The sequence below is a fragment of the Vanellus vanellus genome, assembly GCF_965231255.1.
Source record: "Vanellus vanellus genome assembly, chromosome: 1".
In the NCBI taxonomy this organism is placed as follows: Eukaryota; Metazoa; Chordata; class Aves; order Charadriiformes; family Charadriidae; genus Vanellus; species Vanellus vanellus.
In genome coordinates, this window is record NC_138905.1 from 85,734,073 (window position 1) to 85,752,199 (window position 18,127).

The following is an 18,127-nucleotide window of genomic DNA, read 5'->3' on the forward strand; positions in this document are numbered from 1 at the left end:
TCAGGTGAGAACCTTTCATCAAATCACAATTCAATTAAATATTTAAAAGGAAATGACAATGCAGAAAAATAATGGCAATTCCCAATGTCAAGAATTCACACAACACTTAGAATACTTAGCACATAGTCTCCAAAGCCTTTATACATCAGCAAGATCAGATTGCTCAGCAAAAGAGCAAAAGTAGCAGTCATAAGTTGCTACAAGGGAATTTGTACAAGGGAGATTTCGGAATCTCCATTGGTGCAGGTTTTCAAAACTGATCTGGACAAGACCCTTGAGCAACATGATCTGACTTTGAAGTTAGTCCTACTTCAGGGAGATTGGGCTAGACAACTCCAGAGGTTCCTCCCAACCTAGATTTTTTTCAATGATTCTGTGATTCTAAGTCCAGCAAAATAAGAAAGTGTTGTTATTTCCATGATACAGCTAGGAAATCTGAGGTACCTCCATGCTAAATGAGTTGTTGGACATCACAAGTGAGTCCATGACAAAACTGGAAAGAGGACCTTGGTTCCTAATATCAGACCCGTAGTTTTGCTATATGAACAAAAGTAGTTTTCCAATGGACTGGATATTCAGCTCCGGTTTTAACTACTGAACAATGTAAAAATGATTGAGTTCCCAGGGAGTTTTGTAAAGCATTATAAGATTTGGTGGCAATACTGGCTACTGTTGTCCATTTGCTAATCAAAGAAAACTAGTGGTGGAGGACAGGGAATACGCCTTTCTAACTGGATGATGGTATCTCTCAATATGAAATGAAGTGAAATATCTTGTGAAATAGATACATTTTCTAGTATTTTCCCATGGGAAGAGAGAATAGATAAGAAATTGTTTCTTCCCGTATCCTACATCTGTTAGAATTTTCCTTTTTTACCAGAAAAAAGAATGGAAAAATAGTCAAACAGAATACTTAGTGTTCATTTAATGGTGTTGAGCATGTCAGATGGCAGTTCAGATTCTTCTGGCCTGACCTCTCTAATATTATACTTTAACCATACACAATCTTCTAGAGGAGTCAAGGATTATCGGTGGCGGTGTTGTTAACACTGTTCGGAAATTCTTCCCTGAGACCTGGATTTGGGATCTTCTTCATACCGAGTGAGTATATTCATCTGCATTTCTTAACCTCTCCTGTGGATTTTTGATGCTTATATGAATTCTGGGAAGAAGCCATGGAATGTATGTGTGCTTTGTAGATGCTAGTCTCCTTTTCCCACCTTGCACAATGACTGTTGAGCTCCCAACCTTGTACACAGCGTCAAACCTACTTGAACTGTAAATGACATCTGTTCTGTGCTCTGCCTCCCCATCCTTCTGATGGGGAGAAAGAATAAGGGCTAAGAGTAAAATAAAAGCATTTGTTTAGGAGCGAGCTGGAGCAAAACTTGTTATTTTTCATCAAATTCTTAATTCAGAAGCAGAAAACTCAGGTTATTTTGTTTTTCTTTCCAGGCTATCAGAGCACCTGCAATGAGAATATCCCCATCTTAAGTATACACCCAGGGGCTCTTCTAGAACATTAATCTAAATTTATTGGTTCTGATCTGTATGTTTGGGCATTATGGTATTTAAACAAATGATATTTCTAAATTAAAAAAGCTGAGTATTCTTCCAAGTGCTTTTTAACATGTATTTCACCAGCACCTTCATAATATTTTTTTTAAATATGGAGAGGTATCTTGCAGAAAGTGAGATGAACACAGAAGTACTAACTCAAGTGGAAAGCTTGTTCTATAATTTGGCTTGAAAATGCCAAAGATCATTTCTCATCCTGTTTTTCTTATTTTCCTCAGTTCCAGGGGAGAGGTCAATGTCTTTTACACCATTCCTGACACCATCACAGAATGGAAAGCCAGCGCTTTCTGCGTGCAGGATGATGCTGGGTTTGGCATCTCCTCAACTGTTTCACTGAAAGCGTTCCAACCATTCTTTGTGGATGTCACCTTGCCATACTCTGTTATCCGAGGGGAAAAATTTAATTTAATAGCCAATGTCTTCAACTACCTCAATGAATGCATCCAGGTATATCAAGTTCCCTTTTAATTCCTATATGGTTTGTCTGTTTCCCAGAGATCCCATCATTTTCCTGCATAAAGCATCAGAAATGCAAAAACAAGTGTTGAACTTACACTTTAGCCTGACACATTATTGTCTTACCCTCTCTCCCTGGACTTATGCCTGTGTCACAACATTAGGAAAATGTGGCCAATGATCACTGTGGCTCGTCCATGGAAGATAAGAACTTGCTCTTTATCCCTACATAATTTAGTTCTTCTTTTTGCTTCTGAAGGAGGAACTTGAGCAGAGGGTATTGGTACTGTGCTGTGCAAAACACAATATATATTGAACGTGTTGTATGTAGCAGTAACTCATAAGAAGACTTGACTAATGAGCACAGACACCTTGGTATACTTCTGTCAAAAACAGACATTAACAGTGGGCAGAAAAGAGGCAGGTTTGTCACTTCTTCACCGAAATGCCCCATCCTTCTGTCCCGGTACCATCCCACAGATTCAGATGACAAATAGTTTCTCCAGCAACTCTCCCTTGCTCTGCAGCCTAACTTCAGGGGCAGCCCACTTCATTTGTAATCTTGCTACTTCTTTCTTTATCTCAGATCAGTGCCGTACTGGCAAAGTCAAGCAACTACAAGGCAGAAATCCTTTCACCAGAGGGCAACACAGCAAGGGTGTGTGCCAATGAAAGAAAAACCTATATTTGGGCTGTTAGCCCCCACAAACTCGGTACGTTTGTCTTTTCATCACCTTGATATATCCCTGTTTGGTCTTTTTACCTCTGTCACTCCCACCCTTTAACCCAGCATAATAATCCACAGGCAGGCATTTCTGGACAGCTCCATTAATTGCTCCACAAATTTAGTATTGGACCGCTGTTAAAGTTCACTTAGATTCACTGAATGAGCAGTGAATTGTTCTGGTGTTTCACCTCTTCTGATTTTTGGCAGTCTGTTTCCTGTCCATTTTAGGAAGGACTCTTTGCTTGCCACACAATGTATGATGGCAAGGATTTCATGCATCTGTGATCAGCTGGCAGTTTTGCAACTAACCAACTGTATTATGTAAGAATAAAATTTGCTAATAATTCTGGACTGGCTTCTCAGCGGGCAAAGAGGACATTGCTCCTCCCCAATTTTACAGCTGTGCTAATTCACACTGTCTTCAAGTCAGTGTTGCCTTTTAAAAAATGCAGTTACAACATCTTGCATGTGTAAGTGCCCCAAATGTTGAAGTACAAAATACTTTTAATTAGCAAAGATTCTTCTCAAAATGAACCACAGATGGACCTTTTCTTAAACAGGTTGTTTCTAAACCCCTATAGTCAGTATGACTGATTTCCTTCAAACTCACTGAGACAGATGGAAAGTTATAGTGAGATTAAAACTCAGTGAAATACGCAGTGAAATAATACTGCAGAGCCGAAAAAAAGAAAGCTGCTGTCTGTCCCTGGTAACTCTGATAATAATAAATTTTGTTCCATATAAAAAACTCCTTCAGATTTCCAGTTTGCAGTGATTGCAGGGGCGAATGAAGAGAGCAAGCCTGCAAAGCTGCTCACTTCAGGGTTGCTCCTCAGTGCTGCAGCAGCACTGATGCTGCTTCTCAGTGCTGTCCATCAGTTAACAAATCCCGCCTGAAGGAAAGAGGCAGCAGAGCTATAACTATTTCAACACTGCCCTAGACCAGAGAAAACTCAGCACAAGGCTAAGAAGAAGTGGAAACCGCTAGTGAGGACTGTCAGTTTTTTGGCCAGGATCACTCCTATTTTGTTCCTCATGCTAGGACCCCAGGCAACCATTCCTTGCCGCTAGCAGACAGGCATGGAGCCTCCATGAAATTTGGTTTTACCGAGCTGCCTTCAGAGAGAATACATTTCTCAGCAGTCCATCAGCCTAGAAGAGGCAGCGAAAAACAGGGGTAACTGTAGACATTGAAGATAACTTTTCTTTCTTGTGCCGGTGGGTGGCTTTCTAGGTGAGGTGAAATTCACAATTACTGCTGAGGCCAAAATGAATACCAGAGGTACTGGAAACAGCGCATCCTCAGAAGAGGAGACAATTCACAGGGACACCCTGATTCAAACCCTACTTGTTGAGGTAAGGTAGGAAATCTTTGTGGAAACTGCAGTTCCTATAGCTGTGGGTTAGCAGCAGTTAGCTAGTGTGAGGAGGCAAGGCAACTGACACAGGTGGAGCTGTGTATGGTGGGCTTCTCCACATGAAAATAAGAGTGTAAATCACAAAAGTCAGTGGCATCCGCTCTCCTCCTGTCACTGTCTCCTTCCTTGGACCATGAGCACACATGCCCTGACACCCCAATGGATGTCAGTAGAGATGTACCCAAAAGGGAGGACATTCATACCTTACCTATAAGTACCTTTAGCCTGTCCCTCTAGTGCTGGGGAAGGGGGTGGAGGGCAAATATAAAATGAAAAGGATTTATCTTGACTATCACAAAGGATTGGCCACATAGGATTAGTTGGGCAGAGTCCATCTCAGGGGCTGGAAATGTCTATTTTATAAACTGCTTTCTAAGAAGGAAGGTGCTCTGGACAGAGTGTTGGGTAAAAAAGAGAGGGAGCCATGGACCAAGAGATCTTTTAGCAGAGACAGGGTAGGACTGGGTACAAGGGGTGCACTGTCTGGAAAGCCACATCCACATACTGTTTTACACTGTTAAATTGCCATGTTTTCATGGTGATGTTCTACACTTTTCTTCTTATTCCTGGCCATTTCCCTGCAATCAAACAGCCTGAAGGTATTAAAAAGGAACTGACTCAGAGCTCCCTCGTCTGTACGAAAGGTGAGGCAAGTTCATTCTTTCTTTCCAGGGAGTCAGTGGAACTGCTTCACTGTCTTGTAGGTTTTGTCCTACAAAACTAGAGACTATTCCAGGGGAGGGAAGAGGGTCTCAGGGTCAAGGTGCTGGGCTACAATTCAGGATTTTCAGACTTATTAGGAAAGACTCCGCAGCAATTTCTTTACCAAGGCTGCAGATCGTAACAATCACTGTAGTAATGCTTACAAAGTGAAGACTTCTGGGAAAAAGGACTCAGAGGGTTGTGATCAGCGGCACAGAGTCTAGTTGGAGGCCTGTAACCAGTGGTGTCCCCCAGGGGTCAATACTCGGTCCTATTTTGTTTAATATATTCATTAATGACCTGGATGAGGGGACAGAGTGTATCCTCAGCAAGTTTGCTGATGATACCAAACTGGGTGGGGTGGCTGACACCCCAGAGGGCTGTGCTGCCATCCAGCGTGACCTGGACAGGCTGGAGAGCTGGGCAGAGAAGAACCTAATGAGGTTCAACAAAACCAAGTGCAAGGTCCTGCACCTGGGGAGGAGGAATGCTAGGCACCAGTACAGGTTAGGGGCTTACCTGCTGGGAGATAGCTTGGAGGAGAAGGATCTGGGGGTTGTGGTAGACAGTAAATTATCCATGGCCCAGCAATGTGCCCTTGTCGCCAAAAAGGCCAATGGAATCCTGGGCTGCATAGGGAAGAGTGTGGCCAGTAGGTCGAGGGAGGTCATTCTCCCCCTCTACTCGGCACTGGTGAGGCCACAACTGGAATACTGTGTCCAGTTTTGGGCTCCCCAGTTCAAGAGGGACAGGGAACTGCTGGAGCGAGTCCAGCGAAGGGCAACTAAGATGATTAAGGGCTTGGAGCATCTGCCTTATGAGGAAAGGCTGAGAGAGCTGGGACTCTTTAGCCTGGAGAAGAGAAGGCTGAGGGGAGACCTGATTATGGCATACAAGTATCTAAGGGGTGGGTTGAAGAAGGATGGAGCCAGGCTCTTTTCATTGGTTCCAAGTGACAGGACGAGGGGCAATGGGCACAAGTTAGAACACAGGAAGTTCCGTTCAAATACACGGAAACAGTTCTTTACGGTTCGGGTGACAGAGCACTGGAACAGGCTGCCCAGGGAGGTTGTGGAGTCCCCTTCCCTGGAGATTTTCAAGACCCGCCTGGATGCAGTCCTGAGTAATGTGCTCTAGGCGATCCTGCTTTAGCAGGGGAGTTGGACTAGATGATCTCTAGAGGTCCCTTCCAACTCTGATAATTCTGTGATTCTGTGATTCTGTGATTCTGTAAAAGATGATTTTAACAATTCTTGTTGTTATGTTTTCTCATCAGGCACAATGACTTCTGAACCGGTGTCTCTCAGCCTGCCAAAAAACCTAGTGCAGGGATCAGCCAGAGCTTATTTTTCTGTCATTGGTAAGCTTAGTATTTAGACTAAAACCAAAAGTAAATGGCATTTCTCTTGTGCTGCACCAAGTGTCATCGTGTATACATGCGCAAAACTAATGTAAAGTTGAGAAAATACTTAATCTTGATGTTAGAGGAAAACTTTCCTACTTCGTAAAATGGCAGTGAAAGACAAAAGTTTCTTGGAATTCTCTGATATCAAAAGAGGACAAAATAGTCAAAATATTCAACTTACATTGCATTTCAGATTATACTTCATTAGCATATCCTGTTTTCTATAGTAAAACAGTTAATTCAGCTGAAAAGTAAGATACTGCAGACTTCTTTGAAAAAAAAAAATTTGATTTCTTGGAAAGAAGACTTCAGAATTTTGCTGACTGCATAATTTCAAATTTATGCTTTCACATGATGGAAAACATTTGTTAGTTGAAAAGTTCCAATAGAATAAAACTTTCAGGTCTCAATCAACTCCACTAATCTCAAAGTCGTTATTAAGACTGACAGTTCTCTTCAGTGAAAAATTTTTTGAGGTTCTGAACTCAGATTGCTTTCTAAACACAGTTGGTTTTCGTGTCTGGGTCAGTGTGAGGTGTGCTGATACTCTGCAATACAGCCTCTAGCACGTCAGCATCATACCCCACACATCATTCTCACATGTACACACAAAAGGGGAAGCAGGTCGTAAAGGGCAGAGAAGTCTAACCCTTCTAAGGGTTCATAGCTGTTTCTCAGAACCCATGCCAGTCAGTATTGGTGCTCATTTTTTTCCCAAATTCTCAGTTTCTCCCAGGAGTCCAGCATCAAAATAAAAAATAAAAATTGAGGCATTTCAGCTTTTCTTGTAAACTGTGTCTTTGGTTACTGTGATTACTCTATATTGGTCATTGCCCTTGCATTCATAATAAGGTAATATAAAGCAATGTATAATGATGTGTAATAAAAACATGTTTGAACTGAACTAACTTCTTAAATCTTTCGTTCTTCAGGAGACATTTTGGGTACAGCCCTGAGGAACATGGAGAACCTCCTCCATATGCCTTATGGCTGCGGAGAACAGAACATGGCTTTGTTCACACCCAACATCTACGCCCTGGATTATCTGAATAAGACTGGGCAGCTGACTGAAGAGATTAGACTCAAGGGTACTGGATATTTATCCACAGGTGAGAGGCTTTTGGCTTCTTCCATCTAATATGGTGATTTTGTGCATTGAACTCTAAAGCTTTACCTGGTGAACACTAATCTCTGAATTCGAGCACCATGTTTATTGCATAGGAGCAGGCAATGACAGCACCCCAAAGAAGCATGTCATACTTCAGGTAGAATTCATACTAGCTGATATTATTCACCAGGCATACATTACTTAATATTAAATAATAAAAAATCGTACTGCTTTAGTTGAACAAACAGCAGTACTAGTACTTTACTGTGATTAGAAAATTTGTCATCTTTATTGTGTTTTCAGGGTACCAAAAACAGCTATCATACAAACACCGGGATGGATCCTACAGCTCCTTTGGGACACGAGATAGAGAAGGGAGTGTATGGTAAGTGATGGTACTTTCTATTTCCCTAGCACAGGATCTTTAGCCTTTGAAAAATGACCAAAGTATCAAGTGATTCTTATTTTTAATAGACTAAATGGACATAGCTTGATTAATTTGGATCCCCGAGTACAGGAGAGATTAATAAACTGGAGAGAGTGCAACAAAAGGATGATAAGATGATTGGGGGCTGGAGTACATAACGTTCAAGGGGATGCTGAAGGGACTGGATTTGTTCAGCCTGTAGAAGAGAAGGCTAATGGAGAACCTAGGTAAAGCCTTCCACTAGCTAGATGGGTACTGCAGAAATGATGGAGTTGGACTCTTTTCAGGGGCGCACAGAGTAAGGACAAGAGTTTGTCCTTACTCAAGTTGCAACAGGGAAAACTCCAACTGGGTATAAGGCAAAAAAATCCTCCCCAGGAGAAGGCTGCAGCACTGAGACAAGTACCCAAAGGGGATGTGGGTATCTCTGTCACTGACAAAGCTTTGAAGTTGGCCCTAGTTTAAGCAGGTGGTTGGACTGGAGGCTTCCACAGGTCCCTTCCAACCTAGTTTATTTTTTAATTCTATTAATTAATTCTATTAATCAAGATTAGAAATTACTATCATCAGTCATCAAGCTGTGTCTATACTTTACCCCTACTCTGAAAGAATGGTTTCCACACAGTAATGAAGAAACCTCTAGTCAGTTTTTAATATCAAGATTTTAGCTATCTTATTTATTTAAAACTTACAAAACACTCATTTTTCTTTTACCTCAGATATTATGGAGTTAATTTTATGTCATTTTCTATGCGTATTCAGTTGCTGGTAAATCTTCTCGGTCTTGTTCATACCTTACCTGCTTTCTGTTTCTGGTTCACCTGCAGGCTCACCGCCTTTGTGTACAAGTCATTTGCACAAGCCAAACGCTACATCTACATCGATGACAACGTGCAGTCTCAAACTTTGATCTGGCTGGCAAGCAAGCAGAAGTCAGATGGCTGCTTTGAAAATGTTGGGTCACATTTCAACAATGCTTTGAAGGTAACTGAGACAAGTATAGTTCCAAACTTCTAGTCCAGCCATTGGGATTGATTTGGATCATTTCTGCCAGACGCAAACTTACCACCACACTCTTACTCTTCCTAGTACTGTTCTCTCGTGTCTCTCATATACAAGCAGAGCACGATTCTTATGTTTGCTATTGATGATGAGGTAGAAACCAGTAGAGCTTTCTGAGTCAGAAGTCTCAGGTTGTATTTTCCACCACTGCATTTTATGTTCAGTCACAGGCTATAATGTGCTTTATTCCATATGTGCAAAAGCCAAGAAAATGCATGAAACAATTTTGGATTTATCCTGAATGAACTTGATCTTTCATGTTCCTGTGCACACAGGAAGACAGAAATTACTTCTGATCGCAAATCTAACTGGTGTCTGAACAACGAATTAATTCATATTTCGTTTCTTTCTAGAACATCTGTACTGATCTGTTCTTTGCTCTTTTTTTTCCTTCAGGGTGGAGAAGAAGGTGAATACTCACTCACAGCCTACATTGTGGCAGCACTGCTGGAGGCTGGACACTCTACTGCGGTAGGTATTTGATGCTGTTATGCTCTATTAGTCTGATCAGCCATTTGTCAAACTGCAAAACTCATAGGCCTCACATCCATACTCTTTAACAATGCGGTAAATACTGATTGTAAGACAGTAGGGTCAGCTGAGGAAACCTGTTTCCAGAACCCTGCAGTTGGCACAAGTATTTGATGAGTGTTACAAATCAATTGTGTATCCAGTTCCTATGGATTGATTTGAAAAATCCCTGAGGAATCCAGTTGTGTTAAAAAACAGTTGTCTATGTAAGTGCAAAATCCAGACAGAATTTGCCCACCCCATCCAGAGTCCAGTTTGAAATCTTCTCTGAATTTGCCCAGCCCAAAGTCCAAGCTATCCAAATCTTCAGTCCTACAAACTCTCTCTGTGCATTTAGATCCAAGCTCCGTTTCTGTTTCCCTATGTCATTCTTAATAATGGAAGGAAACAATGAGCTGCTGGTTGGAATACTAGGCACAGGAGAATGGGAGCTGAGTTCTGTTTGCTGTAATATACTTCCTGCATATCCTTGAGACCCTGTTTTTTTGCTGACTTTGTTCTTTTTAAAATGGGGAAGATGTGAACTGTTCCCAATCTGGCAAATATGTTCTAGGCGTGCTGAATTTTGAGGTTCCCTCAGATCCTGTAGTCTGGGGCATCATTTAACTACCTGAGACTGACAGGACAAAAACATTTTGCAGAAACAAATAGTTCTTCAGCAACATGAATTAGTTCCCACTATCTCCATAAGAAGCTCCAAAGCCTTGTGTCAAATCTGTAAGTGAAACTGCATAGGCAGGACGTGGTTAGCAGTGTGCTGGTGATGTCTGAGCTAAAGTAGAGTTCACAGAGGTAGTCTGTAAGGCTAAAAGATCTGAAGAGTTATCTTGATACCTACAGCTAGCAAATGAGTAATAACATCCATCTGAGAAAGCCTGCTTCATCATGAGGTCCTGATACACATTACATAGTTCTGTAATGATGATCCACATTTTAGAGCTAAAGCCACCAGGGGACAAAAGATTCACCTGCATAAGGGCGTCTCGCAAATCAGGAAAAGAACCAGTGCTCTGTTAGTCCAGCCATGCTGCATCTAAATAGGTGCATAAAGAACACAGCACCACTGGGAAGGCGTTTTTTACAGAATACACACTGTAGGCCCTTAAACACACCATGGATCATGTCTATTTTTAGCATGTAGGGGCAGTGATAGCAGCTTAAGCAGTGATAGAAGTATTTAATGAGAAGCTGAGAAACAAATCCAAGTACCTGACAACCCGACTATATTTTGTGTTACTAGCATCCTGTCGTTCAGAGGGGCATGAACTGTTTGGAGAATGCATTTGGCAATGGGGTCCATAACCTGTATAACCAGGCCCTCTTTGCCTATGTTTATGGCTTAGCTGACAAAGAGAAAAGATGCCAGTTCTTCCTTGAGAAGCTGGACAAGACAGCTACCAAAGACGGTAAGTGCAGTATGGCCATGGTACAGGCAATACAGCTGATGGAATGGCCTGTGGTATGATGTAAGCTATTCTGATGTACAGTTTTCTCATTCATGTTGCTCCCTTCCCATTTCATGCCTGCTATGCTACTGAATTTGTCTCTATGAACTTCTCTGTCTCTTTTGGCTTCACAAAAGATTGAGCTGTGGCCTGATTTTCTTAGAACTATGAAATAACGTAGGTGGGAAGAGACCCATGGAAATCTCAGTCCAATGTAGTGGAAGACTGTACCTAATTTCCCCATTACCCTCCTCTTTTACACACTGAACAAACCCAGTTCCCTTGACTATGTCATGAGCTCCAGTCCACCACTGCCTTAGCATCCTTCTGCTGCACTGCCTTCACTTCAGCCCCTCTTTAACTTATACAGCCCCCTTTTATTAGTTCCCTTTCCATCTCTGTTGTATTCTCTATCCTGGAACTAAAACTTATCTGGTTCAGCATGATGATGGCTGAAAAAACTTTTGAGTAAAGGCAGAGAGGGAATTGTATGCCTGTCTCCCACATGATGATGCTTCCATGCTTTTTACACCCCACTTTTCTGTTTTCAGGTGGTTCAATTCATTGGCAGAGAGAAAATAAGCCACAAGCAGAACATTTCCCTGTCTTCTATTCCCGTGCCCCTTCTGCTGAGATTGAAATGACCAGCTATGTGCTCCTAGCTTTGCTCAACAAAGCCAAACTCACTCCAGAAGACTTATCTTACATTTTTCGCATTGTGCACTGGCTTGTCAAACAACAGAACCCATATGGTGGTTTCTCCTCAAGCCAGGTAACAACCAGGTGTGGTAAAAAGAAAGCTTCTGGGAGCAGTACAGCCTGCAAGCTGTAGCTCAATAGTAGGATGTATCTTCCTGAATGCATATTCGTTTGAAAAATATCTGATAAACGGTGCACCCGTAAGTCTCCTTGTCAAGGCACATCATCTCCTTCATAGGCAGCTTCATACATATTTTAGTTTTAGGAAATGGAAACTTGTGTGAGTTTCAAGTTAGCAGTAGACAGCCGTCACTGTTGACACAGCATTATCCCAGGTTTTCTGGGATAATTCAAATATATTGCCCCAGAACGTGTATCTTGTCTCCTTAGCTCTTTGCAAAGTGCCCCTCCATTTATGAGCACTGACAAAGTGTCAGGGAAATAGGAGCTGTGCTAATCTCATGCACCATCTTACAGTTGGGTATCTATCTAACTAGGAATCGTGTTGTTCTTTTCAGGACACTGTTGTTGCTCTCCAAGCTTTAGCCCAGTATGGATACCTCACCTTCTCTAAAAACAGTCTTAACACAGTCAAAGTCAACTTCATGGAGTCCCCCAGTAAGACTTTCCAGCTGAATGACAAGAACCGCTTCTTACTGCAGCAGGCTTCCTTACCCACTATTCCAGGGAATTACAATGTGGAAGTGAACGGCACTGGCTGTGTCTATCTGCAGGTAAGCAAGCTGGAAACTCAGGACCGCCCTCTGAGAACTAAGCAGGGGGTCGCCCATACCTCATTCCCTTCCACACCTCATGCCAAAGCCACAAAAGCCTATAAGTCTGTGACCATCTCACGCTTCCCATCTCTTTTAGACCACCCTGAGGTATAACATCCATTTGCCAAAAAAAGCTGCAGGATTTTCTCTCTCCGTACGGCCGGCCAATGTATCTTGCACAGGCAGCTTCCCACCAAAGTTTGACCTTGTCTTCTCTGCCAGGTAACTTCCTCTTATTGACCTACCCCCTTGGTAAAGCATCCAAGTAAGGACTTAACTACAGCCAGTTAACTGCTACTGTGCAGCTGCAGGAAGACAAACAGGATCATCAGGAGCCGAAAATGTCATTCCCTGGTCTCCTCTCCATTTGCTCCATTAGTCTTCAACCAGACTAACAGAACTTTTCTCATTTTAGTTACACAGGAAACCGCAAAGTCTCCAACATGGCTATTATTGACGTGAAGATGCTCTCAGGTTTTGTTCCTGTAAGATCTTCCCTGAAAAAGGTAAAGAATGGGAACAAAGTGAACGGTAAACTCTGAAAAGATAGGAAGGTGATAAAAACAGTCTCCGATTAGAAAACTGGGGCCCCACGGGAATTCTGCAAAGTCCCTGGGCCAAGCCTTCTGTCACATACGCTGTGTCTCGGACTTGTAGCTGTTCATCTGCTGAAGACAAATCTGTTAGGAGTTGACAAATACAGTAGCCCAACAGAGGTGAGACTTCTGCAGCTTCATATCCCCAGGTCTGACCTGAGCGCGTATTCCTAAGGCACACGTGCACGCTGTGCAGATATATACAGATATACACATGGCTGGACACACTGACATACACACCCACACACAAGCCTGAAGTCTGGTGTCTCAAGATGCTGGCGCTCCAGACACAGTTTCTGTGACCCGTGGTCCCCTCTTCAGTGGTACACAGAATAGAGAGCCCCTCACCCAGGAAAATAGTCAGGAACAGAGTTTAATAAGAAGACAGGAGAGACTAGTGACCAGGTGCAGGGCATGGCCAGACAAGTGTGCTGACCACCAACCTGTTTACGTGCAACCGGCCTCTTTTATCTCATTTTCCCACCCTTTTTCTTCCCAATTGGACTTTATCCCTCCCTTTGTTACTTCTGGTTCTTCCCCTAAACACCCTGTAATAACTCCTTCTTGAGACCCATCATCCCGTACTCGGTGAGGTGATCCAGGGATACTCTGCTGTTGACTCACCTGGTGGGACTCACTCCCCAACAATGGTGCCGGTCACTGTGGCAGCCCTGGGGGGAACCGGGTGAGGGTGCTCCGGTGGCTCTGCTCAGGTTACTGGGGCTTCCCTGTGCGCCTTGGTGTTTGTGCGTATGAGTCTTTAGTCACACAACCTAACAGAATCTATGTGAGAAATACTTCTGCCATAGTTAAATTATCAAATGGGCGTTTGGGGATATTATCCCTTTTACATGGCTACTCCTTCCTCTACAGCACAGTTTAACAAAGAAAAACTGGGTATTGCTCTTCTTTTACTATCCAGGCATTTGGTCCCGATGATGACAATGCTGGGGACAGCACTGATAAGCACCTCATTTCAGTTCCTAGCGCATTTTAGGTTCTGCAACAGATGCATTAGCTTCAAGCCATGAGCCATAATTTATGGTAGACGAAAAGAAGAATGCAATTCATTTTAGAGTCTGCTCATAGCTTGGTGCATTTATAATCACTTAGCATTAAGGCCTGAATTTCTTTTTTGGCAAGAACTGTATGACATTAATAACTTTTCTTTGGAAGATTTTTCCATTGAGACGTTACACTGTTTGCCATCCTACTCCTCTTTATATGTACTTGAGAAAAAATAGCTGGTTTTAACATTTGGAATATTGTGTATTTTTATAGTAAAATAATTTTGCTCTTATGCTGTTCTAATTTTTTTAAAAACTTTTTTTTTTTTTTAAATATAGAATGGACTAGTAAGTGAGTCAGCTTGAGCTGCAGAAATGGTCGTGTAATTTCAAATTCTGGTTGAAATGGGAGCACTCTTAAGTTAATGATAAAAATCACATTCACCAAAGCTGACTTGTGATTGGTTTGCACTTGTCACGTTATGAAAATACTCAACTTGCATTTCTTATTTTGGCCACGAGATGGCGGGGTGGCACAAGCGGAGCGTGGCAGCTACTTAAAACATATTTTGCTACCCAATATGTAAGACTCCTTGGCAAGTCTCTTATGTTAACATTGCTATCATTTGCCTGATTTAAAGCTCCAGTACCAGAATTCCGTTGTGGATCGTGTAGACATCAAGAACAACCACATCCTTTTCTACCTGCAGAAGGTAAGTTTGGGAGGTTTCTTACTGGTTTTATTATCTTGGAAGTTTAAAACAGGCTCCCAGATAAAAGAAAAATCTCATTAAAAGCCATTTAGCAATACACGTCTTAAAGATGTAAAGGGACTTCATTCAGTCCAACATCAAATATGTATACACATTAGTTGTAATCTACAGTGAAGAGATATGCATTTGTTATTACTTTCTGTGAAGAATGTTGTATGATTAAACAGTATTTCACAAATGTAGCTAAGTTGCAGTCTGTATTGCAAAATTTCCTGGTCTGCATAATATTCCTCAGCCTCTAAGGGATGGTTCTCATCGGTTGATCTGAGAGTGTTTTACAGGGAGTGAGTATTATCCCCTCCCTTTTAGAGAGATTTCTTTACAAAAAGAATAGTCCTCCCACATCAATAATATTAATAAAGGGAATGAGAGAGGAAAAAGATGAAAATCAAAACACAAGGGATCGTAAAATACCAAGAAGGGAATGAGAGAGGACGGAAAAAGAAATAGTAATGATAGCTACTTCTCAAACAGGAGTTTTTATTAGTTGGTCTCCAAGGTTCTAATATGGAAGACTGGAGTCAATAACCTGAATTCACCAAGAATGTGAGAAGTTTACCCAGCAGGGCACCAGTGATGCAGAAAGTTCTCCAGAGCCCCTGTCCATGGCTCCATTCCTTTAATGAGATCAGCAAGATAAAAACAAGGAGAAAGGAAGAAGAGACCAGGAGCACAATCCCAGGCATGCAAGAGACAGCTTGAGATGCTGAGAAAGATGAGGAAGGAGGAAAGTGGGGAGAAGATTCATGGGGGTGCTGAAGGTGATTTTAGCTGGGAAAAGGCAAGGAAAGAAACTAACAGCAACTTTCAATGACAGGATGAATGCTGATGTGCTGAAAGCTGCAATAACCTGGGAATGGTTGGGGTAATTGGCAATGGAAATACGAAGAGGAAGAAAAATAAGAGCACACAATTTTAGCAACGAAACAGATTTAGAAACAGCTTTTAAACAATTATCTGATTTGACATCAAGTTTGAAATCTGGAGAGAACTGTAGAATGGCACTTTGTCACCCAGTCTGACCCAGAAATGCATCTGTTCAACCTTAGCCTCAGGAGTAGATATGAAAAGAAAAAGTCAGACGCATTTTCTTGTCTTGTCAATTCCAGGTCTCCCAGAAGGAAATCAACTTCTCCTTCAGTGTGGAGCAAAGCCTGCCTGTCTCAGACATCAAACCAGTGCCAGTACATATGTACGATTACTACGAAACGGGTAAGTGACCTCAGTACGCCTGAGCAAAACCTGTGAAACCAAAGTATTGATCTCAGCATTTACAAGGTGTGGATAGCGAATTTTCCCTTGCTCTCTCTCTGCAAGCTTCTCTTCACTTTTCTGCTGCCTCTGTTTCTCAGGAGAGACAAGTGGAGAGAAAGCTGGCAATTCTGCTGCTTTTGATTACTAGACTGCAAAGGGTTTGCAGAGCATAGACAGTTTCTGCCCCCCTGCCTTGTCATTTCTTGCTTCATTTCAACATCAAGCAGATTAGAAAGTGATACGCCAGGAGTTGCTTTCTTACGAACTACATACAGAAAGAAGTGTGGTTCCACTCTCTTTCCACAGTTTGAACACAATGGTTACAATCCATAACTCAAAGGTAGCAGTGTTCCTGACTTCCCTCATCTGGGTTATCTCATATTTCAGCTTTATATTGCCATAGTAGGCAGCAAGTCAAAGAACACTTCCTTAGTGGAATTTAAATACTTAAGTGGGAATGACAGTCCCACTTAACTCAAGAGGAGTTTAAGCACCTAACTAGAAAATTAAGTGCCTGACCACCTTTCTCGATCTGGCCTCAAGGAACTGCAATCGCATCAGATATTACTCACTTGTGGAACTTGTGTTATCAAAACTGTGGCTCAGGTTCCCCCGTGCTTTTCTCGAGCTTGGCACAACCTTTGGGAACTGCATCCTAGCAGATTAAGAGCATTATCCAGAGAATTGACCATGGAGAGCATGTTCTGCCACCTGATCCACACCTTGCATGGTCACAGCAATTATGTGTCCTCACAAACATGGCCAGAGGAGTGCCTTGGGCTTCTTCTGTGCACCCCTGCAAGCGGTTGCTTTAACAACTGGAAGACTACCACAAAATCTATCAAATGTTTTCTGGTTCATAATGTATTAATCACAGTTGCACATGGATTGGGGTCAGAATGATTCCTCACTCTCATGCAAACATCATCTTCATTTCTTCTTTCCAGATGAATATGCCCTTGCAGAATACAAAATGCCCTGCTCCCCGCCTTCCAACTGAAATCGGATACGTGCCAGAAGAGGTAATGGTTCAAAAGGTATCAGGAAAGCAAAAGAAGAAGAGGATAAGAGACTTGGTAGTTTCTGGGAGGCCAATGAAAAGCACCTAGAAGAATGAGGAATAAGCAAAGTCCAAACTGCAGCAGATCAGAATGACCGATTCTGGCCCACGCTTCAAAAGAACTTGGGGTCAGTGTGGATCAGAAACTCCAGATAAAGTGCTTTTCCTAACAAGGGAAATACTGTGCAATTGTTAACCCTGATCATCCATCTTTTTGGAAACTCATGACATATATTCCAGTGGGAGCTTTCTGTAAAAGCAAACTCCTGAAACGTGTATTCTTGGCCACAGATTTCTCTTAAGAAATCCAAGATTAGGAGAATAATCTGCTGCTGCTTGGGTAGATTTTATTTATTTTGGCCTTTCCAGAGGGAAGATTCTGAAGAACTTACTTTGATCCTCACCTTTTTCAGTGATTGAAACTGAACATTCACAGATGTCAGAATTCTAGTCACAGGAAGACGACTTCTATGCAATTTTCCCCTCTATTTAGAAAGTTTTTCTTCAGATTAACATCTCATTTTACTGCTCTTTTTAATAAAACCTTCTGATTGGCAACGCTGTTTGCCCTAGTCTCCACTCCTTGTTGTATCTAGAACTGGATGCTGTAAGGTATTTCATAAGCTAAAAAATTCGTGCCTTGGACAGGTCAATCAATGACAGTGGCATCCTGACATCAGTGACATGTTGTGGCACAGACAAGATTGGGGCCCCGGCATATGCGATGGAAGCTTTCTACCCAAAGCGTAACAGTAGGAGAAACTAGACAGCTGTAGCACAGAAACTCTTTGAAAAGGGGCTAGGGAGGAATGGTGGATCTAGGGGAGCCCTTTGGAGGGAGGGAAATGACCAGATTTGGAGGGAGGGAAAAATAAAGAGAGCCACAAGGAGCTTACGATGGGGCGGCAAATTACAAGAAATTTCCTGTTGCGCTTTCTGCATTTAGTGAACAGGTACAGCAGACAGCCACACACTGTGGCTACTGTCTCTCACAGTCTGCAGTGACCTGACCTGACCTTTGTCCTGACCAGAACACACTGGTGGAAGGACATAGTTGTCAACCACATATCCATAACAATCTCAGCAGACATCTGCCAATTGAA

The 18,127-nt window shown here is 42.3% G+C and overlaps 1 protein-coding gene across 1 annotated transcript in view; it reads left to right on the forward strand.

Annotated features, from left to right (window-relative positions):
* LOC309671681 (ovostatin-like) overlaps positions 1 to 16,964 on the forward strand; it is a gene marked incomplete at both ends in the record, with an annotated part of 31,300 nt that extends 14,336 nt beyond the window's left edge. Inside the window, 18 exon segments of the mRNA XM_082482968.1 lie at positions 1,014 to 1,101; positions 1,797 to 2,025; positions 2,621 to 2,747; positions 3,996 to 4,117; positions 4,772 to 4,823; positions 6,158 to 6,241; positions 7,219 to 7,395; positions 7,698 to 7,779; positions 8,649 to 8,805; positions 9,280 to 9,354; positions 10,655 to 10,820; positions 11,411 to 11,631; positions 12,077 to 12,292; positions 12,432 to 12,556; positions 12,750 to 12,840; positions 14,579 to 14,650; positions 15,820 to 15,922; positions 16,912 to 16,964. Of these exon segments, the coding sequence (XP_082339094.1) occupies positions 1,014 to 1,101; positions 1,797 to 2,025; positions 2,621 to 2,747; positions 3,996 to 4,117; positions 4,772 to 4,823; positions 6,158 to 6,241; positions 7,219 to 7,395; positions 7,698 to 7,779; positions 8,649 to 8,805; positions 9,280 to 9,354; positions 10,655 to 10,820; positions 11,411 to 11,631; positions 12,077 to 12,292; positions 12,432 to 12,556; positions 12,750 to 12,840; positions 14,579 to 14,650; positions 15,820 to 15,922; positions 16,912 to 16,964 (2,240 nt within the window).
* Positions 16,965 to 18,127: the final 1,163 nt, after the last annotated feature.